Source organism: Bidens hawaiensis, unplaced genomic scaffold (assembly GCF_021521415.1).
Source record: "Bidens hawaiensis isolate Kalapana, Puna unplaced genomic scaffold, B.hawaiensis_p1.1 tig00019456_1, whole genome shotgun sequence".
In the NCBI taxonomy this organism is placed as follows: Eukaryota; Viridiplantae; Streptophyta; class Magnoliopsida; order Asterales; family Asteraceae; genus Bidens; species Bidens hawaiensis.
In genome coordinates this window covers 90,748-115,163 of record NW_027492958.1, presented here as the reverse complement: position 1 = coordinate 115,163, position 24,416 = coordinate 90,748, and the positions used below count along the sequence as shown (strand labels likewise).

Here is a 24,416-nt window from a genome sequence, read left to right as displayed (position 1 = left end):
TGGTGTATTTTTTCACTCAAGGTGTGTTGCACATATCATTAATTTAATCGTGCAAGACGGACTTGCTTCGGATGAGGTTACATCGGTTATAAACGATTTTAGAATAATGCTACATGAAGTTTTTAAGAAAAGTAAAAAAAGACAAATGGATTATAGAAAATTTTGTAAAGATACGAGAAGAAAAGCTTTGGGAGCTAATTGGGATGTACCTCATCGATGGAATTCCACTTGCACAATGTTTCAAAGTGCTTTGGAACAAAGAGAAACTTTACAAATGTTTTATTCTAGTCTTGCCGAGAATGATTTGGCAATCCCCTTTTCAAATGAGAAATGGGAAATTATCAATGACTTATCGACTTTTCTTGAAGTTTTTAAAACATCAACTACGAAACTATCGGGAACGTATTATCCGACAAGTCCCTTGGTTCTTTCGGAGTTATTTTTAATGGTTAACAATCTTAAAGAATTTGAAAATAAAAGTCCAATGTTTTCAAACATCATATTACCAATGAAGTTTAAATTAAAAAAATACTTTCTTGAATTGCCACCGGTTTTTACTTGCGCTGTCGCTTTAAACCCAATGTTAAATGTTACGGGGGTTGAATGTGTGATAGACGAAATTTTTTCAGCCTTGGATATGCATGAAATTGACCCAAACTTTTCAACAGAGGCAAAAAATTCTTTTAACTTGAATTTTAAATTTATGTATGACTTTTATTTAAATAAATATGGGTCAAACATACACATGCCTATGCCGGGGGGGTCTTCATCAAGTTCAAGTGCTACTAGAGTACGAGATCCCATGATTAGCCTTATGAACACCGTTCGCAACGTAACGGCTAAAAAACAAAGGGGTAACACCCCTTCAAGCGAACTAGGAAGGTATAGTGCAAATGATTACTCTACCGGTTTATCCGAAGAGGAATATGACACTTTTGATGTTTTGGCTTGGTGGAAGGTAAAGGAAACCGAGTTTCCGATTCTTGCCACCATGGCCCGTGATTTACTAACCGTCCAAGCTTCTACGGTAGATTCGGAATCCGCTTTTTCTCTTAGTGGCAAGGTAATATCGGTGAGAAGAACAAGACTAAATTCGGAGTCGGTGGAGATGTGCATTTGCTTAAAGGATCACTTGGACTCAATCGATCGTATTCAACACGTAACCACTCTCGAAGATGAAACACCACTTGATGTTCGAGTGCACGACGAACAAGAAGGCATTTCTACAAGTAATTCCGAGGAAGAAGTCGCCGCTCAATAATTACGACGAACAAGAAGGCTTTTCTAGAAATAATATGTCACAACTTTATATTTATAAGTTTAATGTTTTGTTAGTTTGTTTTTGAAGATTTTAAAACATGTAACCTTTTTTTTTTGAACTTCTTAAAGTAAATAAAATGAATTTTATGTTAATTGTTTTGTTTATTTTTCATGCTATACAAATACGAATCGTAGTTTAGAATCCAAATCGCAAACAAAAAACGAAAAAAAAAAATTTTTTACACTGTAACCGGTTGGAACCGGTTACAGTGTAGGAACCGGTTTAGGAACCAGTAAGAACAGGTTAGATAGGTTAGGGGTCCGAGGGTGGGAGAACCGGTTCGGTTCCCTAACCGGTTCGAGCCTGGAACCGGTTTAAAAGGGGGTTTTGAATATAGGAACCGGTTAGGAACCGGTTCCGGTTCCTAGTCCCAAACCGTTATGAACATCTCTATGTAAGCCATATAACTGTTGGGATCATTTTAACTAAACTCAATCAATGAACACTTAATACGCACACCAATAAACCACTAAACAACTGATCTAATTTTTTGTAATTTTTTTTGAATAAATTAGTATTACATTAATTAATTTCATATTGTTTGTAACATAATTGGTTAGATCTTGCTCTCTTCATTTTATACAAGCATATTTAACCAATTCTATTACAAACAACTAATCAACTATACTAAACAAGTGATAATAAAAGATATGGTAACTAGTGCTCAATATCATTTATATATTTGACGTGGAAACTTTAATAAAATGAATAAATATGTCTTTTTCATCTTACACAATAAAACTCCCACGCCAATATAGTGGTCAATATCATTTAAATATTTGAGTTGTTTATCCTACTAAAGTCTCCACTTTGCTAATGGGATTGAGACCAAGTCACTTAAATGCTTACAAAACAGCAATGATATATTTATTATATACTAACTCAATTAGGTTGAAGGAGAAGGAGAAGGAGAAAGGTAGACTAGTTGGATTAGGTGTCAAAATTTAATATTATTGTGTAATGGTTAATGTTCACTTCACACACAACGGGATGGTGAGTTGGCGATAAAATCATGGGTGAAGCAATAAATGCACGGGATGAAGCTTTGCAACACGTCAAAAACGAGCAACGATGACGGGGTGCGGGGAGAAGGTTGATGTGGCTAGCATTTGGTGTAGTTACCCCCACTCATGTGCTTGGGTGCAGTGGTGTTGTTGCGATTGCGAATGCCTTAGTTATGGTAATCAATTGAACCAAAACCGAAGTTTCAATTTTTCGGTTTCAAAAGACCCGTGTTGAAGTTGAACATAAATCTTTAGCCAACCCGATGATTTACCGTGTTCATTTCTTGCAGCAATAGACACCACACGAAAACATCATGACATTGTTCGGAAACCACTTTATGTTTACGTGATATGTTTTTTTACACTTCTTTAACTTATTTCGTATATAATACCGTACTAGTTCCATAAAAAATAAAGAACAAATTAGATTTAAACAATAATCTAAACTAGAATCTATTATCGATAATAATTCATATCGTCAATATGACCAACATCACTGCTAAATTTCACTTTCGTTAAAAAAACAATACTTGTTCAATGAATATGTAACTTCGTGTACCCTAACTTTCACGTACTGTGTTTCAAGCCAATCTTACGACATTTTAATCTGTATAAAAGTCAGCATATTGCTCAGCGTCAGGCCATCAACAAACAAAGTTATTTCTTTGTTAGACTGAGATTGCTCTTGACAATGAAAGTAAAAGTTATAAATCTTATTGTCATGTTATGTATATGATTATTAAAAGTTTTAGTCATTCAGTCATATTTAAAAATATATATTTAATTTAATTTAGTTATAATATTTAATTAATTAAATTAAAGAAAGCATGTTGATCCGATTTATACTACAATAATGAATAATTTAGTACTTTTGAACGCGTAAACAGGAAAAAAAAACGAGAGGCATTGAAAATAACAAGAGCCAAGAAAATAAAACAAACAAACAAACAAATTGCTTCTTCCTACGCCACCTTCGGATTTTAATCAATTCAACACAACACATGCACTTCTCTCTCTTCTTCTTCTTCAGATTCACTTCTATTTCATACCCAATTATCTATCTCAATAAATAAAAATCATTGTAAGTATATATTCTTCAATAACCCACAACTTATCTTTTATTATTATTATTATTATTATTATTATTATTATTTGATTTATTTATTATATTCTTCAATCTATTGACCAAAAGTTTTGATCTTTTTGTTAAATTGTGTATTTAGATGTGGATTTGCATTCATAGGCTTCAAGATTCTGTGTCAAAGGTTTGATCTTTTTTTTGACAATATCAAGATTTTCAAAGATACCCAATTTGGGATTTGTGAAAACATAACAAATGTGGGAGGATTTGTGCTAAAAGATTCCATCTTTTTGACAAATTCAATATCTTGAAAGGAACCCAGGTTGGATTTGTGCTGAAAGATTTCATCTTTTGAGAATCGCGGGTCGAAAAGAGGGAATTCAGGTTGGTTAATCCGGTTTTGATTAGGGGGTTTTGTGCAAGAGATGTGGGATGTTCAAAAAACTGATAAATTGTTGTTCGCTGTGTTGGTTCGGGCACGATAATAATAATAATAATAATAATAATAATAATAATAACAATAACAAGGAAGGTGTTGTTGGGATCAATGCTGATTTTGGGAAGGATGGGTTGTTGTGGTATCATGATATTGGGAAACATGTGTATGGGGAGTACTCAATGGCTGTAGTTCAAGCAAACCAGGTGCTTGAAGATCAGAGCCAGATTGAGTCCGGTCCCTTTGGGACGTTTGTTGGAGTTTATGACGGTCATGGTGGGCCCGATGTCGCACGATACGTTTGTGATCATTTGTTCAGACATTTTCAAGGTTTGTTGCTTAACAAGTTAATTTATGTACTCATTTGTTAAGTGTAATGCTAGATTATATTTATTAGGTTATTGAGTTAACTGTTTAACATAATTTGTAAAGTTTGATACTTGAGTATTTACAACAAACTTTTACCTGTTTATTTGAAATTGACTTTGAGTAAATTACAAATTTTGTCCATTATGTATTAACCACGTTATGAAACGTGCCATTTAAGCTGGATAGTTACACCGAGTGTCATTTGTTTCGAATAGTTATCACGCTTTGTCCTTTCCGCTAAAGAAAGTTAACTTTTGATGTTAGTCTTATGGAAAATAACCATTTTCCCCTTAAAGAACGAAACGTGTAATTCTCACTAATCTTTTTATAATTACTTTGAGTTTAAATAAACTAATTAAAATATCTGATAATGATGTGTTTTACCCAAACATAGTTGAATTTGCAGTGATTAGATTAAAATACAAGTGGCAAGATGGGTGGGGTGGTTAACAGGTCGGTTTTAGTTAGGTCCGGTAGGGTTGGGTTGACCCGTAAGCCCATTCATGACATTTTTTGGTTTTTAATGTATAAATAGTGTATTTGATATTTGATTGAGCATTTGAGTGATTAAGGAGGCTGTATGAATTAGCCTAAATTCACTTTGGGGGACTTTGACCTAGGGTTGTTCATCGTTTTGGATATCGGTTTTCTCGGTTTATTAGATTCAGTTTTGAATTTGTTTTGGCCTAACTGAAAACCGAACTGATCCAAATTAGAAATGTATGTAACTGAGTCAAATTTAACCGACTAAACCGATTATTCGGTTATCTGATTTAATTCGGTTACCATTTGGTTTATTCAATTCAGTTTTGAGTTTAATTGGCCTTAACTGAAAACTGAACTGTTCCGATTTAGAAATGTTTCTAACTGAACCGATTCGACTGATTAAACCAATATAATAAGTTTACAGTTCGGTTATTTGATTATATCTGTTATTATTCGGTCCGGTTATCCAATTAAGCAAAGATTTGTGGAACCGAAAACTGAAAATTGAATTTACAATTCGGTTCAGTTTTGTCCGGTTACTGAAAATTTCGAGATTCAAAATGGCCCAAATTTGTCTGATAACCAAGAATTTAAATAGAAGATATGATTTTTATTCGATTAATCTTAAGGTTGGTGTTTATGCAGCAAACACAACTGAAAATCATGGTATTGTGACACCGGAAACGATCAAAAGGGCATTTCTTGAAACCGAGAACGGGTTCACGACCCTTGTATCCAAAATGTGGAACACTCGACCCAGCATTGCAACCGTCGGATCTTGTTGTTTGGTCGGGGTCGTTTATCATCATACGCTTTTTGTTGCAAATCTTGGAGATTCTCGTGTCGTGCTCGGTAGGAAAGTTGGTAGCAGTGGAGGCATAAGTGCCATTCAGTTATCAAAGGAACATAATGCTAATCTTGATAATATTAGACGCGAACTTAGAGATTTGCATCCACATGATCCTCAAATTGTGGTAATGAAACATGGAGTTTGGAGGGTTAAAGGCATTATTCAGGTATTATACTTAACGAATGAAAATGAGCACATTTCAAATTCGTTTATTTATGTTTGTGAATGTTAGGTCCTTAGAATTCAATTATGTTAATTTAGGTTCGTAAATTTACGTTTGTTTAAGTTTGCTAATATATTCATTGAAATTTTTTTTGGCCCGCTACAACTTAGTCTAGATTTAGTAACTTTTTAGGCCCAGTACATTGTTCTTCACATTACTTTTAATTGGTTTTAGCTCATTTATGCTTGTTCGTTTATGTTTGATTTACATTCGTGAACCGGTCGTTTATATTGTTTACGAATGAACATCAATGAATGCGAACATTTTCATTTTCTTCACGAACAAACACAAACAAGGAAAGCCCGCTCTTTTAATTTTTTGTGTTCGATCGCTTGTTCTGTTAGAGTTAAACGTTCATTCAGTTTGTTTATAAACATGTTTTGTTTATAAAATAATGATAAGAAAAACACACTCACTGGTGAGCAATAAATAAGCCGATTTGTGTGTGTTTTATCTTAATTTATTTTACAATTTGTAGGTTTCTAAGTCAATTGGGGATGCGTATATGAAGCATGCGCGGTACAACAAGGAACCAATTGCAGCAAAATTTCGGCTCCCGGAGCCGATGGTGATGCCGATTTTGTCTGCTAGTCCATCTATCATTTCGCATCCGATTCAAGCGGGTGATTCTTTTCTTATATTTGCTTCTGATGGTTTATGGGAACACTTGAGTAATGAAGAGGCGGTTGATATTGTTCATAGCAGTCCACGCGCGGTGGGTTTCTTATTAGTTTATGGGAACACTTGTTTTATAACATATTCTGTAGACGAGCTCGTTTTAAATATTCTAATTAGAGTTGTTGAAAAAGCTCGCATTCTGCTCAAAACCGGCTCGCTTGTAAACAAGCTAAGCCCGAGCCAAGGTCGGATCGGCTTGTGGCTCACTCGTTAGCTGGCTCGTTGGCTCGTTTAAATTATAGCCCAAATGCATACTCGCACACACATAAATATATGTCTGCATACATTGTAACTTAAAGGCATATGACAATTTTCAATTAAAAAAAACAATTAAATATTCTCGTTTGACTCATTTAAAATTTAAATATAAAGCCCAAATTTGAACAAACACAGACGCAAAAATATATTTATGTGTGTATATCAGTATGTTACAAATTATGTTTTGTTTTTATATTTGTTATTATCTGTAAAATATAAAAATTGAATAAATGAGCCGCACTCGAGCTCAACATTTCAGCTCGGTAAGATAAACAAGCCGTGCCATGGCCCACCCTGGCCCGGCTATGCTCAGCTCAGCTCGTTTATAGCCTTATCTCTAATGGTTCAAAATGGGCAAAATATAAAAAAGAAATGGGTTAAACACGATGAAAGTCACACCCAAAATGCATTTATTTTTCTTTGTAGGGAATTGCCAAGAGGCTGGTGAAGGCTGCTTTACATGAAGCAGCTAAAAAACGAGAGATGCGGTATTCCGATCTTCGTAAGATTGATAAACGTGTTCGGCGACATTTCCACGATGATATAAGCGTAGTTGTTCTATTCTTAAACCATGATCTAATATCTAAAGGGTCAGTCAGCGGCCCTCACGTCTCCCTCCGAAGCGCGTTAGAACACTAGTTTCTGTTATGGTAACTTTGATATTTAAGGATTCTTTTATTTGGGAACCGTTTTATGGCTGTTTTTTATGGTTGATATTGAGTTTGATTTTGTTTATGAGAGGGTATTTATTTTTATGAGTAACCAAAGGCAATTTTGTTTTTCTATGTTAGTTTGTATTTGATGTGTTAAAAGTTGTGCATTTGCCTGTTTTATTCCCGTTAGGATGCTCATGGTCTGATGGTCAAATTTGGTTGGTTTGTCACCAAATTTGAACCTAAATTCTTAATATGTTTTCGGGGAAGAACAAATCAAACCGGTTGGGTGGATCGGTGAACCGACTTCTTTTAGCTGTTTGAACAAATTAAAACTGAGTTAATGTAGTGGGCACCCCCGTAGGTTAATGCCATTTGCAGTTTAAGCACCTGTGGTGGATTTTTTGCACGCTTACCATATTCTTTTTGTCAATGTTCGGTCAAATGTCCGTTGGAGTGTTAGAATTCGTATGACATGACAATTACACCCTTGTAGTTTGCAACTTACATTCGCACCCTCTCTTGTTTCTCTCTCCCTACACAATTTCTTTCTTTATCTGGCTCTCTCTGGGTCATTCACCTTAATCAATTTCAAGGGCGAAATGACGTGCGTCTCCATTAGGCGGTGATCGTGTACCAAAAGATGTTTCATCTCCATGAGGTTGTAACCTGATTAGGGGTAGCAATCTTAACCCAAACCCTTTCAAATGAGTCAATTTGAGTTTTAAAAGTTAAATGACTTGGTTTGGGTAAAAAGTTTTAAATAAATGGGTCAAAATGAGTCATTTGAAATTCCATCATTTTATTTTCGGGTCAAAATGGGTCGACAAGTTCAAAGAAATGGGTCGATGTGGGTTAGTGTCCTAAGGAAATGTGACATGTTTCAGATCGGAACGGGTTTTCCTACAAGACAGGTTTCGGCACGAAACGGGTTCGGTTCAGGTTTCAAGTCAACACGAGTTTTCACCCGTGACGTGTTGGGTTTTGGTTTCTTTCTGGTCGATTCCGGACTCGTTTTTGTTCGTTTTTTCAGTTTTGTTTTTGTTCGGTTTGAATTCTTTTAGTTTCGTTTTGATTGATTTTTCGATTTCGATTGATGTGGTCTGGTTTTAGCTTTTTGTTTCTTTGTTTCATTTTCGTCGATTCTTTCGGTTTCGGTTCGATTCTAGATGGTTTTTTTTGGGAACTAGGACAACGTATGAAACATTTTAGTGTTTTTAGTTTTTTTGTTTATGATTTATATTTTGAGTTATAATTTTTTTATTATTATTTTTGAATATTTTTTAGGGTTTTTGATCTTAATAGAAAACCCCTCAAAAAAAATAATTAAAAAAATCATAACTTAAAATATAAGTAAAAAACTGAAAAATCTAAAAAAACTAAAATGTTTCCGCCGTTATTCTCGTTCACAAAAAAAAAACAAAAAAAAAAACTCAAAACCCGGTTTGACCCTAACCTATTTTGACCCAAACCAAAACAACCTTTTTTTAATTGACTCGTTTAGACCCAAACTCATTTTGACTCATACTTTGACCCATGACTCATTTCAACTCATGACTCGTTCGACCCAACTCAACTCATTTGCCACCTCTGAACCTGATTAATGTTTTTGATTGTATTGTACTTTCTTGACTTTGGAACAAAAGATTATAGAGTGATTTCAAGTCAAATGGTGCCTCAATTCGAGTTCAAAACATCAAAACCCCTAATTATATACATCCAAACTCATACCCACAAAGAAATCAGAAACAAAATCAACATATATGAAAGCTTAATTGAGTGTCTGGTGATTGATTTGGTGGAGATAACAAAGTTTGTTTTGCGTGGCAGAGAGTGTAGAAGAATCTGATTGATATACGGTCTGCTCAAACTGCCTAACAGCACACTGCTGAAGCATAAGTGCATCTTCTGTTAGGTTCCGATGGTGATCATCAAAAAATTATTAATTAAAGCCCGGTTCAATAAATCTTTCAAATAATAGTTAATAAAAATAATCTATCTAATAAAACCGATACCTCACTTAATGAATAACTGGTTGAGATATCGAAGTTCAACGAATGAGTGTTGGTTGATGAACGGGGCGGAGGCGGTGCAGTGTGGCGGCGAATGATGGTGGCTTGCAGAGGTGATATATGTTTGCTGTCGTGACTAACAGAGGTGATAAACTTTTTTGTTTTTACATGAACCCTCTTTTTTACGGCTCCAATCCAAATTAATTGGATTGTTTTCCAAGTCAATCTTAGTCATCCTTACTTTTTTTCAACCAATTTCAATATATAGTCCTGAGCTTTAAAGTCATTTCAATATATGATTTCAACTTTTATTAAATGTATATCATAACTCATTCATTCATTAACATTACTTGTGAAATAAGAAAATATTAAAATTGAAGTTGCAAGCCATTAGAATAGAATTTTAAAGTCACAGGTAGTTGCAGAGTAAATAAAATAAAGGTGCATCATTGTCGAAGAATTCAGATTTTTATGGAAACTACAAATTGTTTTTAAACTAAGATTCGAGCCGTAGTACATATTTTTTGTTATATAAGATTGGTTTTTAATTTGGATTTAAAATTTTCTCATATGTATTTGAACTCAGGAAAATATGTATTTTTCTTAATTTTCTCTGAACATTTTGTATAAATATCGCAAACATGAAGAATACCCATTATATATATATATATCTTTATAATTATAATCCATATGTATAAAGATTAACTATATGAACCATATGTCATTTATTTATATGACTTTTTTATGTAGTATAAATGGTTTTAGCGATAACAAGATCAATATTTAGTTTTTAATATTTTCTTCCATAACTCAGACCGAAATTCTTTAAAAATATATATTTTATGGCTTGGTTAATACTTTTTAATATATTTAATTTAATATGTCTTATAAGACAAATTAGTTAACAAAAAATATTTAAAACGTCAAACCAAAAAATTTGTTTCAATCTCATTCCACTGTTTAATAGCAATTTTATCCTGATCAATCAATTTCAAATTCTTAAGATTCTAAGAATGATTATCTCATCAAAGTTCAGGTAATCTGACTTTTGGGATAATCATGATTTTTGGATAAACATGAGTTATTGATCTCAAATGACATAATATTAAATGATTAGAAGATATGATATTTTATGTGTATGAATATTTTTTTGTTAGTTTCATGGAGGGTTGGTATGTACTTGAAGAACCTTACTTGTCACACTGAAGAGTTATAAGCAGAGCTATATGTTACCTTATCAAGAGTTACAAACAGACATGTATTAAAGATTTTGATTTTTAATAAAAATGTATACCGGCCAATACAATCACAAATGTAGTGTACAAAGAAGGTTTTACTTATGTAAAATATGTAATTTTAATGTAAATTTTAATTTTATTAACAATATATGATCATGTTGTTGATTGTATTTCACTTAATGGTTAAAGTTAAAATTTTCATCAATTACCCGTGTAATACACGGGCCCCAAACTAATTATCATTATATAATTATACTAGGTTAGTAGCCCGTGTGATACACGGGTTTGATAAAATATAAAGATGTATTATGAAGTTTAATAAATTAGAAATTACTTGAGACAAAAAGAAAGTTACAGGATTATGTTAGATACTCATATATAATACGGATTAGTTAAAAACTATAATGGAAATTACACAATATGAAACAGTTAGAAAGAATTTGAAAAATAAATATAAAGATGTATTGTATATAGTCGAATTGATCAAAAATTACATATTGAATGCAATTCATAAAGTGTTATGGATTAGGAATCATCTTAAAAGTATATATCGTTCCTTTAAATCAAAATACTATAACCTTTGAAAAGAATAAAGTGTGTTAAAATTTTCACATGTGGTACTTGATCGTTGTGTGTATCAATATACTATCATATATCTATTTTAATTCGAATTAATATTATCAACATTACATTATAGAAAATATATATACATGCTAATGAGATCTGCACAAACTTTCGAATCAAGCTTCAACTTGACAGTTAACTAAAAGTTTGCGCTCAGTTAATCATACATGTTGCAAGCGTAGCATTTACATTTCAAATAAAAATAACAAAATTAAAACTAATTAGAAATTAAGTACTTCCCCTATATAACATATTTAGATTTGAAGGTATCTACCACCACGTCTTAGGCCTTGCCTAAGCATACTCTAACATAAAAGAAGCACATGCATCCCATGTTCTTGCAATATCTTTGTGATTCATTGTTGCACATATGACCAAAATACCCTTTTACAAAACATAAATAAGTGCAACAAAATCAATACCATGAATGGAGTTAAGAGGATGACACTGAATCCAGTTTTCGAATTCCTAAAAATTCAAGACATTCAGTTTACTTAGAACTTCATGATTGTAATGAAAAAGAAAAGGCTCGAAAGGAATAACAGGGATTTAATTAATGGTCACCCAATCCAATCAAGTCTCATTCGCTTTCATATCTTATGCTGCCTTAAAGTCAAGACATCATTCACTGTAAAAAATGGTAATGGTATGTGAACAAAATAATTTTTGAAAACAATATCTTAATAAAAGAAGGGGGATGTAAGAACTAGTTACCATCGTCGTGCCTGTCCAGCAACGAACACAAATGAGAATTGAAGATCCCGTTTTGACTGGAACCAAACTGATTTTTTTTAAGGTGGACCTTTTTGACCCAAACCAAATTGATGATTTTTTAAAGCCACTCGTTTTAACCCAGACCAAATTGACGCTTTTTTAAAATGACATGGACTCATTTTGCTCATAACCCATATTGACGCTTTTAAAATGATCCATTTGACATGAAGTTACTTTGCCTATATCACATATTGACCCGAACCCAATCTGACCCATGATCGGAACCCACAAGACCGACCAAGTTTGCCAGGTCTAAGGCTTACATATCATAACTTTCAATCTCCACGAATCACGATGGTGTGTTCCAAGTCAAGTCATCCAAGAAACAAAGGTTTGTAAGTAAGAAATGATTACATATGGATGTATAATGAATGAGAGAGTGTTGAACTTCAAATTTGTTAAAACGACCGTCAAACTGAAAATAAAAAATATATGACCTTTATAAGTCAATCGGTTGTTGACTTTTATGGTAACACATATTGTTATTTTTAAAACACTATCATAGCAATTAGTAAGACTCGCCTTTTAAAACAAATTCATTGTAATAAACGAATCGTACCTGTTTTGGTTCTCCATTCATACATATATATCTCTACACATTAAATTTCATATTTTCTATTTAAATCTCATAGTTTACTCATTGTGGCATTTTATCGAACATTTGGTGTGCTTGAAACTTTTATTTAAACATGTTCCAAGCTAATGTTATCAATTCCATTAAAAACACACGTGAGCCAACTCAACAAATTAAACTCTAAAATACATAGGCATATATAATAAGATGAATTAAATTCCTTAACAATCAAATTAAACTACTCTCTTCGATTAGTACCATATGTTACGTTTTAAACAAGTGAAACAGTAAACAAATCCAAGACCCAATACACGATCGAACAATATTTGCTCAAACACACGAGCGTTTTCTTATTATTTGAAAACAAGAAAAGAGAGTTACAAGACAAACTTATACTCAATACAAGACACACTTGATATTTTTTACAACTAAACCATACAATCCTTATATAGGCAAACAAAAACTTAAGACGTAAGGAAACTTATCTAGTAAATCCTTATCCTTATCCTATTGAAATAAGGAAACTTATCTACTAGCTAGACTTATCCATAAAAAGTCTTATCCATTATGGATACTATAAGCCCATGGGGCATACATTCAAGCTTCTAAACTCCACGTAGGCACCACAACACCTACTTTACCCCATTTTACTCCACCTCACCATATGAAAATTGTTTAACTCCCCTTTATCTCTCTTTATTTAACATAAAATTGTTTTTTTAATTATTGTAGTTGTGTGTAGAGGATTTTACAGCCCATTACTATGTTGTTTATGGTAGCTCGACGCAGAATCCAAATTCAAAACCAGAATCTTGCAAACTAACATCTCCACCAAGCATGCCTCCCAACAAACTAAACAGAATTCCCATTGTTAAGCCCGTTTGAGAAACCTGACCAGAAACCCAAACGCATATGGAAGATCCAAAAATCTTCCATCATGACACCAAGTGGCCCCTCAAACCAAACCACTTTAGCAAAAGCAACTTTAAATTGGAAACGTGAAAATGTTGTTACCCATGATATAGTTCTCACAACCATTATAGCTCAACGAGACAACTTCAGCAGAACCAAGAAGTGTTGGTCAGTAGACTTCAAGGTATAGAAAACATTACATATGAAGTTAAAACAAAGATTCTAAACCTTCACAATGCGCTACTTGAAATGGTCATAAACACTCCATGAATGCAAAAATCGATGAATCTCTCACAAAAGGAGTAAGAAATGAAGTTTCTCAAGGCTTAACCAGCATACCTTAAAAGACAACATAACCAACAAAGGTCTCAACTATGGCTGATGATCCATGTAGATTACCAACTTCACCATTTTCAAGACCCATCTTTTACCCACAACATTTGGCCTTAGCTCCATTTACACAATATTTACCATCGCTAAGCCTATGGTCTAACAAAGAAGCAGACCTCAAAGAAGATCTCCACCCAGAGCCACAAGTGCCTCTTCCAGCAACCCTTCATCATAAAAAGCTAAAGAATCGTCCAAGAAACATACTCATGATCAATGTTGTAAAACCCTCTTATAAAGTTATGGAAAAAGACTCATTTAGAATACATCAATACCCATATTGTCAACTTTACTAAAGAAGAATATGAAGAACATGAAAATTGGAACCTTGCAATATTGGTTCTCTAATGTCGAGTCTTGACTCAATCGAGGACTACTACGGCCCATATGAAGATGATCCATCACACCCAGACTCAAGATGGAAGTAGTCCAAATCGTAATTTATGGAAGAAGTTATAATAATTATGTATGTTGTATAATTTGTTTTTAAGTGTGTGGTTTGAGTCTAATCACTCTTATGGTTAGTTAGGATTAGTCCATATGTATGGGTATCGAATGTATATTGTTTTCTGAGGATTTTAAATCCTATTAACATTTTAACCCATGTTGCGTTTAACGCCCATTAACCCATGAAGGGAGCGGTATGCCACTCTTTAACCGTGCCAACACAACTTTAACATCATTAACATGGGCCTAACATGCATGTACGCTTGTTAAACCGTAATGTCAATATTTAGACCAAGAAACTCTCATTGATGAGACTCCTTCGATTGTTTTTTTAAACAAAAAGAATCACCTTTTCCTATATATTCAAAAATCAAAAGATAACATTCTAATCTAAAGGCTAAGTATTTCTTTATTCCCACCAACAGTTAAAAAAAGAAACCCTTTATAAAACGACCAATCTTAATCTTATGGAGTCGTGGAGTCATTCGTAAACCCTAACCGACTCCAAATTATGTCTGACTACTACATTGCTTACGAAATCCAAGTTGAAATCATCAAACGTCTTCTTCCTGTCAAATCTTTGATTCGGTTCAGATCGGTTTCGAAACAATGGAAGTCGCTGGTCGATAGCTCTGAATTTATCACTGATCACAGCGTCAACCAGACTCAGCAGCCGCGTCATCTGCTGGTAATGAAAAAAGTAGATTCTGAGAACCAATTTGTTTCAATTGCTGATGATGATAGTTTCCCGCAGCACAAGTTTTCCCCTTATGTTCCTCCAACCGTTAAGCTAGTTACCCATGCCTTAATGCTCGATTCCTCTCACGGATTGGTGTGTTTGTATGGTTCTCATCGACATTTTCAGAGCAAAAATCTGATTGTTCTTAGGAAATCTGTTGGTATGCTATTGCCCTTGAAAAGTGTTGTTGGTTTGTCCTACAACTAATGACCCTAAGATTGTCAAGATTACGCGTATAACTTCTTCTTCTATGGATTGGCATGCTGAGGTTTTTACATTAAGTTCCTGGGCTTGGAGAAGTGTACCAATGCCTTATAAAATAACTCATTTTATGTGTAATTCATTAGTCATAGATGGGGTTGTTTATTGGCTTGCTGTGAATTCCACACCTCAAGGTCTGATTATTTCATTTGATTGGATAAGTGAAGAATTTGGACAAGTATTGCGCGTGTCAGTCTCTAAGCTTAAAGAGTCGCTTGTTGTGGCTAGATGCCGTGAAAATGATGCCCGGATGTGTGATGTTTGGATGATGAAGAAAGACGGTGATCTAAATCCCTTGTATACAAAACTATTCACTTTTAGTATTAATGGACTGTCAGATGGTTCATTTGCTTCTAAAGTAATTGGATTTACAAAAAAGGGAGAGCCAATAACGGAACAATTATACCAAGAACCTAGCTATAAAGTATCATCAACACTTAAAGTTTATGATCCCTACTCAAAAAACATCAATGATCTTGGGATTGGTAGATCATATGCTGCGTTTTTCAGGATGACCTCTTATTCAGAATCACTGCTTCTGCTTAATCACCCCAATTCTGTGATTCACTCGATGACTGCCGTATTTCATCATGTGTCATCAAGTACAATCCTATTTTTTATATGATTTTGTTTGCTCTTTTGTTAATCATATTTACAGTTTTTTGTGCTTATCTATTTTATTGTTTTTAGAAGAAAATTTTATTACTAATTACAAACAAAAAAAAGTCATTCCCCTTCACACTTTTTTAGTGACATTTAGCTTTTGTGCCACTATTTTAGGTTTTAATGGCACGTTACGTGTATACGCCACATTTACTTGGCACACATACGTAATGACATTTTGCTTTTGTACCACTAAAAATTAGGTTTTAATGGCACTTTGCATATGACATAATTGCCTGGCACTCGCTTTTAGTGGCATGTTGTGTCACTAAAACTTAAGTATTTAGTGACACCTTTCTTGACACATATTTTTAATGGCATTTAGCACTGTTGATTTATTGTTTCAGGTTTAATACTATAGTGGCTCGGGACTTTGGTGGAATATTGGCTATGAAAGTGTGAGAATACGGGAAATTTGTATGTTCGTTTTGGTTGAAAAACATTAACTTGGTCTTGCTACTTTTTATGGTTATTTTGGTTGGTTTTGTAAGTTGATATGGTTATTTGGACTTCTTTTTGATGGTTTTTATGGTAGGATTTTTGTACATTAACTTTTATCTAGAGACTTTTAAATCACATGCTTCTCTTTTATCATTGTACTAGTATAAAGATTTTTTTTCGAGCTTATCGAGCCGAGCTATTGCGAGCTCAATCTGATCCTAGGCTGTTTAAAGATTTTTTTCGAGCCGATCCCGAGCTCTAAGTTGTCCATACAAGCCAAGCTCGATTCTAAAAACACAAGTTCGGGCTTTAGAAAATCTTAACAAGCTGAGCTCAAACAGTGCATGGCTCGGGCTCGGCTTGTTTGCACCCTTACTTATACTCAAGCTTGCATAATTGGTGTGGGCGTGGTTGACTTCAAAGTTAGCGCATGAACGGAGATCATTTGAGAACTTAAGATCTACATGCATAGGTAAATATCCAAATTGATAACTGCTGATGTTAGTATTATGTTCTATTATAAACTCCCTCAGTCCCAATTTAAATGTCCTATTTTGACTTTTCAAGTCTTTTTTTTGCAACTTTGACCGTAAATATTTTTGTTCGTGTCATATAATACTTGATGAAAATTATATTAATGTAAAATACATTTAAAACTCAATCCATTCATATAATTTTCATCAAGAATTATATGACACAAACCAAAAAATTTACGGTCAAAGTTGTAAAAGAAAGACTTGAAAAGTCAAACTAGGACATTTAAATTGGGACGGAGGGAGTATATATACTAGTTTTTATCCCCCATATTACGGGGGTTGTTTTTCATTATTCGTTTATAATATTTATATATTTTTTAGATTTTAATTTTATTTATTGTACAGAAGTTAATAATATACTTATGATACAAGGGTTTCACAAATAAATAAGATGTTATAACCCGGTTTAAAAGCTATTTGGGTTTGGTGAGACCCATGACCCACTTTTTTTAACTATAAAATTGTTTTTTAATTATAAATAATATATATCTTTTTTTAAATAGATCAAATATTATTTTGTAGTATATCCCTATTTTATATGATTTTCATATCAAATATTTGGTGAGATTAATTTTTAATTTAATGAGATGCTACAATCCGTTTAAGGAATATCTGGGTTTGGTGAGACCCATACCCATGAATTCAGGTCAAATGCATGAGAAACCTCAATTTTCAAATAATGCAATCTGATGACTTGAGAGAATTTAGGGAGCAACCAGAGAACTTTTAAAAGTTTCGTTTATATATATTATAGATGGATAGATTAATAATCTTTATATATTCAAATGTTCGGTATATGTAAATATTAATTAATTAAATTATATGTCTATTGTAGTGTCAAAATTCAACAGTGAACAAAGAAAAATAAATTGACACACATAAAAAAACATAAAAGCTAAATTATAAATTAAAATATTCTATGATGAAATTGTATGAATTTGCAAGTAATTTATACAATATTGGTTTTCATAGTTTACGTATAACAATTATATCTTGTATATCTTGTTATAACAACAATTACTAATATATGTTTACATTTAAAGCATAATATAGTTAATATAATATTCATATCTATATACTATATATAATACATAAGTAAAGGGCAAATATATTACTTTTTAGTATATCACTACTTTATAGGATTTTTATATCAAATATTTGGTTAAAGTTTTTAATTTAGTGAGATGCTATAACCCATCCATTTAAGAAATATTTGGTTTGATGGGATCCATACATGTGAATTCTGGTCAAATGCATGAGAAACCTCCATTCAAAAATCAAGCAAATCTGGTGACTCCAAAAAAAGGGGGAACGACCACATAGCGACACATAGGATTTTTATATTTTCGTTAATATATATATATATATATATATATATATATATATATATATATATATATATATATATATATATTAGCCCGCGGGTTATACAGGTTTATTTAGAATTTTTATATTATTGTGAATATATAATTTTCAATTATAATGTGTTTAGGTTTTATTATAAATAAAAACTTTAAGGTGGAGATTTTGTATTCAAATCAAAGGTTACGAGAATCAATAAATTATGTTTCTATTTATAGATGAAGTTTAAGAATAGTTTGTGGTTTTTAGTATGTGTATGTGCTTGTTTTGGACATACATGGGTTTATAGTTAGGTTAGAGTTTAGGTATAGTTTTTGGGCTAATGGTATTGTTATAATTGTTATCATCTAAGAATTACGTAGTACGTAATACTTTTTAACATGTTTGTAGTTTTTTGTTGTCATGTGCGGTTTCGTTACATTTTTTGGGATTGCAATAACCGTCTTATTTGGAGAATTAATACACAATACTTGTAAAAGGAAGATGATAATGGGGAAGTAGGAGGAGATGAATCTTTGATTAAGTTTCTTGATTTGGACTTCTGAAAAAAAAAATGGAGTGAAGGAGAGGCAGTGTGCGATGGTCAGGGTTTGAGATAGGTTAGGGTTTAAGAAAAGAAGAAAGGATGCATGGAATTTTGTTATGGCCCATGGTGTAATTGCTAGCATAAACATGTCAAAAGCTGGCTAAATCAATTAGAGCTTTTCATTTTATAAATCAAGCAAGCTGGTGGCTCAATAGAGGGGTGGGGGCGCCAAAAAACAAACTGTTGTCGAGGTGCTATATTGTTTTGTTGATGCGCTTTTCATGCTATCCATAGTTGATGTTCTTAATCTTTGTTATTTTTTATTCGTTGATAATTTTTAATTTTTATTGAATTTTATGTGTGTAGGTTTCAAGTTTAACATAAACTTTAAATTGTTTTGTATTAAAATTAAAGTTTACATGATCATAGCAACTAAATTATGTGTTGTTGATTGTATCAAGTTTTAGAATTTTGTAAAGGAAAGTTTTGAGATTACACGTCATAATGAACTTGTTTAAATGAGTTGCATACTAGTAATTTCTTTGTGTATTATTATTTTTATTAGTGTTTATATAGTTAAACTTCTTACCTAGATATTTATTTCAATTTATAATTTTGGTTAATTTTCATTATTTGTTTAAATTATTTTAATTGAAGAATAGTTGAAAAACGATATCAATGTCGTTTGAGTATCGCGTCTATATTTACATTAGAACAATTTTTGAGAAGCCGTCAATCTTTTTATTAAACGGGCGTTTATTACATGTTTTATTTTTATTATTAATTATTTATATCGGTTGAATTTAATTTAATCTTTTGTACGCACGTTGTATTACACGGGTTTGTATTAGAGGGTTGCTTCGATTACTTTAATTTATTTTGGTTGCTTTCAATTTTCTTTTTTGTATGGAAGCTTGCTTAGATTTAAACTTCCATATTAGTCCCTTCATCTTTCTCTGGCTTGTCGTGTTTGTATTACCCATGTTGTTTTGGTTGATTATAACTCTTTTTTGTGTATGAAAGCACACAAATGTACTCGCCACTGTGATAATGAAGCTGAGAATGTTTACCTTCAAATGTATCAACCCGTCTGTTCTGAATTATTAGAAAGCGGTACGTTGTTGGTAGTAGTAAATTCAGGGATAATTTAAACGGAGATGAGTTGAACTCCGGAAGTGACGTGTATTACATGCGTAACAAATTAAAATATAATCTATAATATATATAAACGAAACCATAAAAATCCTATGTGTCGCGATGTGGTCTTTCCCCTTTTTTTGGAGTTACCAGATTTTGCTTGATTTTTAAATAGAGGCTTCTCATGCATTGACCCAAATTCATGGGTATGAGCCTTACCTAACCCATATATTCCTTAAACGAGTTATAACATCTCATTAAATTAAAAATTTTTCTCACCAAATTATTGATGTGAAAATCTTATAAAACACTACGTGAATATCGACCTTCGGCCACACATGTGGTCTAGGCGATTTGCCACAATTCGGCTTAAATGTGTGGCTAAAAGGTCTTTGACCATGTTTGAAAACCTTCCAGAATGTTTTGGCCACACATATTATTCTTCATGTGACCATTCTATACCTACTCAGGTACTTTTCGCCACACTTTGAAAAAAACGGTGACAAAACTAGCCACATTATAAAAACGTGTGGCGAAATGTGACCTACAGTCATAGTTTGTTTGATCTTTGATACATGAGACCAAAAACACATGTATTAGCCACAAACTGTGACATTTAACTAGCCACATGTTTTAATAATGTGATCAAATGTGACAAATGGCTACTGTATTGATAAGAGATATGTCTAAAAGGTAAAAGATATAGCCACTTATATTACATTGTGTGACCTAATGTCACATTTTTTAGCCATTTTTAATAAAGTGGCGATATATGACGAACAACCATTGTATTTATTAGTAATGTGGCTAAAACGTTTAAAATATATGGCCACTTATACGAGGTTGTGTGACCAAAGAGTAGTTTACTTTTATTTTTCCTAAGTTTTTTATTGTCACGGATACACTTATTATGTGTGGTTATAAGTGATAAATTGTCACACTTAAATATTTTTAAGTGTGTCCAAATGTAATTAATGGCCACTTATACGAGGTTGTGTGACCAAAGAGTAATTTACTTTTATTTTTCCTAAGTTTTTTATTGTCACGGACACACTTATTATGTGTGGCTATATGTGAGAAATTGTCACACTTAAATATTTTTAAGTGTGTCCAAATGTAATTAATGGCCACTTATACGAGGTTGTGTGACCAAAGATTATCTTAGTTTTATTTTTTATAAGTTTTTTATTGTCACAGATACACTTATTATGTGTGGCTATAAGTGAGAAATGGTCACACTTAAATATTTTTAAGTGTGTCCAAATGTAATTAATGGCCACTTATACGAGGTTGTGTGACCAAAGAGTATGTGAGTTTTATTTTTTCTAAGTTTTTTATTGTCACAGATACACTTATTATGTGTGGCTATAAGTGATAAATGGTCACACTAAAATATGTTTAAGCGTGTCAAAAACGTAATTAATGGCCACACGTTGATTTGACGAGTGGCGACGTCATCATTGCCTTTACAGTTTCTTGTGCCGCCGAATTCAAATTGTCAGGGAGATGTACCGCCGGGTTCCGATGGTGTTTAAATACCAGTCACAATCACAATCACAATCCACAAATCACAATCACAATCCATAATCACAATCCACAATCACAATCACAATCCACCTTTCTTCCGATTATAATTTCCGATAATGGCTTCAACATGCGTCGAACGCGCACCGGGTGCTCATGCCCCCATCTACTACGACCCCACATTTTTCACCATATGATTCCACTTTTCTTCCGGCGCTGTCCGGAGGAATCAAAGGGTGAGGTATGTGGACTATGTCCACCCTCACACCTTCACGTACCAACAACTTAACCGAATGGTTAGGTGGCTTGGGTACACGACTGCTGATTATTTCATCATTGATATGGTAGTGCTGGGAATCGAGGTGGCGTACATCGAGTTGAACGACTTGGAGCACTTCAAGGCGGTGTCCGTTTATGGGGCATTCCGTATTCAGGTGAACCTTCGCCTCCAAAGGCTTAGGGATTCCACCTATACCTCGGATGGCATGTACGAGAGGATCATGCCCTCTCATACTCCAGAAGAGAATCTGGATGTAGATTCAGATACAGAATCTACAGGGAGGTCTACGATGGATGTCGATGTAGATTCTGATATGGAGTCGGATGCTAGGAGCTAGTTAGTTTTATGTAATTTGGTTTTCTATATTAATGTAAATGTTATTATTGTAAATGTTATTATATTTTGGTATTAATATGTTATGTGAATTGATTAATCATATTTATTTATTTTAATACATAATCACTTATATTATGTGAATGTTATTATTGTAAATGTTATTATTAACTGTAAAGCGTGGAACGTTTCCAAAGCGTGATATATATAACTGGTGGCTGAAATTTAATGACTGCTTTTTTTTAATACATAATCACTTATATTATGTGAATGTTATTATTGTAAATGTTATTATTAACTGTAAAGCGTGGAGCGTTTCCAATGTGTGATATATATAACTGGTGGCTGAAATTTAATGACTGCAATAAACCAACTATAAAACAACAGACTTTAATGTCTGCAATAAAACTGGTGGCTGAAATTTATTAGGCTTTAATATATATATGTTATGTGAATTCCAAACTTGGCCAAGCAGAAAAAATCTAAGGTTTCCACAGATCTTAAACTTCCCAAAGATCTTAAATTTTGATAAAATCCCTTCCAAAACTCAATGCCATCACCAAATCTAAGGTTACTGGTGATGGCATTGAGTTTGGAAGGGGTTTTTCAAAACTGAATTTTATTTTTTCAAAGGCTTCTTTAAAGTCTAAGACCCACATATGCTTTGGTCAAAGATCTGATTATGGAGGGTACAATTTTGGTATGCAGGTTAGTGAAAAGAAGGGCATAATGGTCTTTTTTATAAAATGAGTTGATAATGTTTTGCAGGAAACCAGCTGTTAAAAAGTATGTTGAAACATAACCAAATAGAGGTTGTGCAAGAAACAAAACCATCAGACGAGAAATGATGACTGTCACCGATGTCCGGTTTGGGCGGTTTCGCTGTTTCCAACCGAACCATGAACACCCTAGACAACATGATGCATTTTTGGGCTTTCTTTGTATTAATGTAACTTTGATATAGCACAAGTCAGTTATGAGTGTAATGACTTTATTGATCTTACTATGATACACTACAAGTCAATTGTGACTTTTATCGATGTAACATGATGTATGTTTGAACTTGACACCAATTGACACCAATTGACCAAAATAGCCAGAAGATGAAATAAATTCAACAAACCGGCCTGTATAAGTAGTAATAGTATTAAAAACAACCAATATTTCTTTAGTTTGAATTAATAAGTACAAAGTAAAGAATGGTGATATCGTGTATCACAACTAAATTTAAACATTATTTACATCTAACTAGCCGAACGAACACAACTGCTGGGTCGACAACCCCGACATCTGTGTCAATCTCCATTACGAATAGTTGTATGCTTTTTCCCGGGCCTCCAGTAATCATCCGGGGACTCATTACGAAGCAGTTGATTTGGTTGTACAAGTGGCAATGCATTACCCTCATGAAGGAAAGTTACCGTACTAAATTCCTCATTGACCTCGTCATACGAATGCCTATAATTCTTGGGTGGAGTCATGAGGACAACATGATTTTTTCTATCCAGCTGATCTTGAACATAAAACACCTGGCGTGATTGCGAGGCCAATATGAACGGATCATCCTTGTGGCCAAATTTGTTTAGGTCGACCGACGCGTAACAAAGAATATCATGTTTGACATGTTTACGGTCAACCCATTGGCACATGAAGACCGGAATTCTTTTAGTATGATAATCTAGGACCCATACCTCTTGCAAAACCCCAAAATAAAAGTTTTGTGCATAGGTCACCACGTCTTTTTTGATGTGCATGTCATCCGTCTCTACACCAACCCCGCTGTTCTGGTAAACTCTACCATCATGAGATTTTGTACGAAATTCAAAACCGTTGAAGTCGTATGAGTCGTATTTGTAAACGTTGCGGTGTGCTCCGTGTGCAATCCACTTTACGATTTCCGATACAGAACCTGGGGAGCCCACTAGCTCTCTTTCAACCTGAATTTCATTACAAGGATTAGATTCTTCACCTACATTGCAGAAACTATAAAAGAATTTTAAAAATTATAGAAGACTTAATAAATTGATCTACCTTGTCGCGTAACCAGTCACCAAACTTTAAAGTATGCTCATTTTCCAGCAATGCTTGTCGTTTACTAGGCATTTGGTTTTTCGAAGAGGTCTTGTGTTGTCTGCAAGTAGGAGTATAACATATTGTGAATTAATATATATCTATACTAATTAATAAATAAAGGTTTACTTACGCCACATGTCGTCTTTTTAGCCCATTATTCCTCTTAAATCCCCGCCTCCCACCACATTCCTTTTACAAACCCTGTAAGAAAACA

The 24,416-nt window shown here is 33.4% G+C and overlaps 1 protein-coding gene and 1 pseudogene across 1 annotated transcript; both read left to right on the top strand.

Annotated features, from left to right (window-relative positions):
• Positions 1 to 3,704: 3,704 nt before the first annotated feature.
• Positions 3,705 to 7,371, top strand: LOC143558425 (putative protein phosphatase 2C 42). Its single transcript, XM_077047264.1, has 4 exons — positions 3,705 to 4,172; positions 5,343 to 5,713; positions 6,249 to 6,485; positions 7,133 to 7,371. Exons 1-4 carry the CDS (start codon positions 3,839 to 3,841, stop codon positions 7,343 to 7,345), a joined length of 1,155 nt encoding a protein of 384 aa, XP_076903379.1. The 5' UTR covers positions 3,705 to 3,838; the 3' UTR covers positions 7,346 to 7,371.
• Positions 7,372 to 14,838: 7,467 nt separating this feature from the next.
• Positions 14,839 to 15,952, top strand: LOC143558431 (F-box protein At5g18160-like; annotated as a pseudogene).
• Positions 15,953 to 24,416: the final 8,464 nt, after the last annotated feature.

Bases quoted from the DNA above. Each gene is read 5' to 3' on its own strand.
- LOC143558425 (XM_077047264.1), top strand. From the start codon at position 3,839: ATGTTCAAAAAACTGATAAATTGTTGTTCGCTGTGTTGGTTCGGGCAC. The intron at 5,714-6,248 runs GTATTATACTTA...TACAATTTGTAG, and splicing joins GGGTTAAAGGCATTATTCAG to GTTTCTAAGTCAATTGGGGA. The intron at 6,486-7,132 runs GTGGGTTTCTTA...TTTTCTTTGTAG, and splicing joins TTCATAGCAGTCCACGCGCG to GGAATTGCCAAGAGGCTGGT.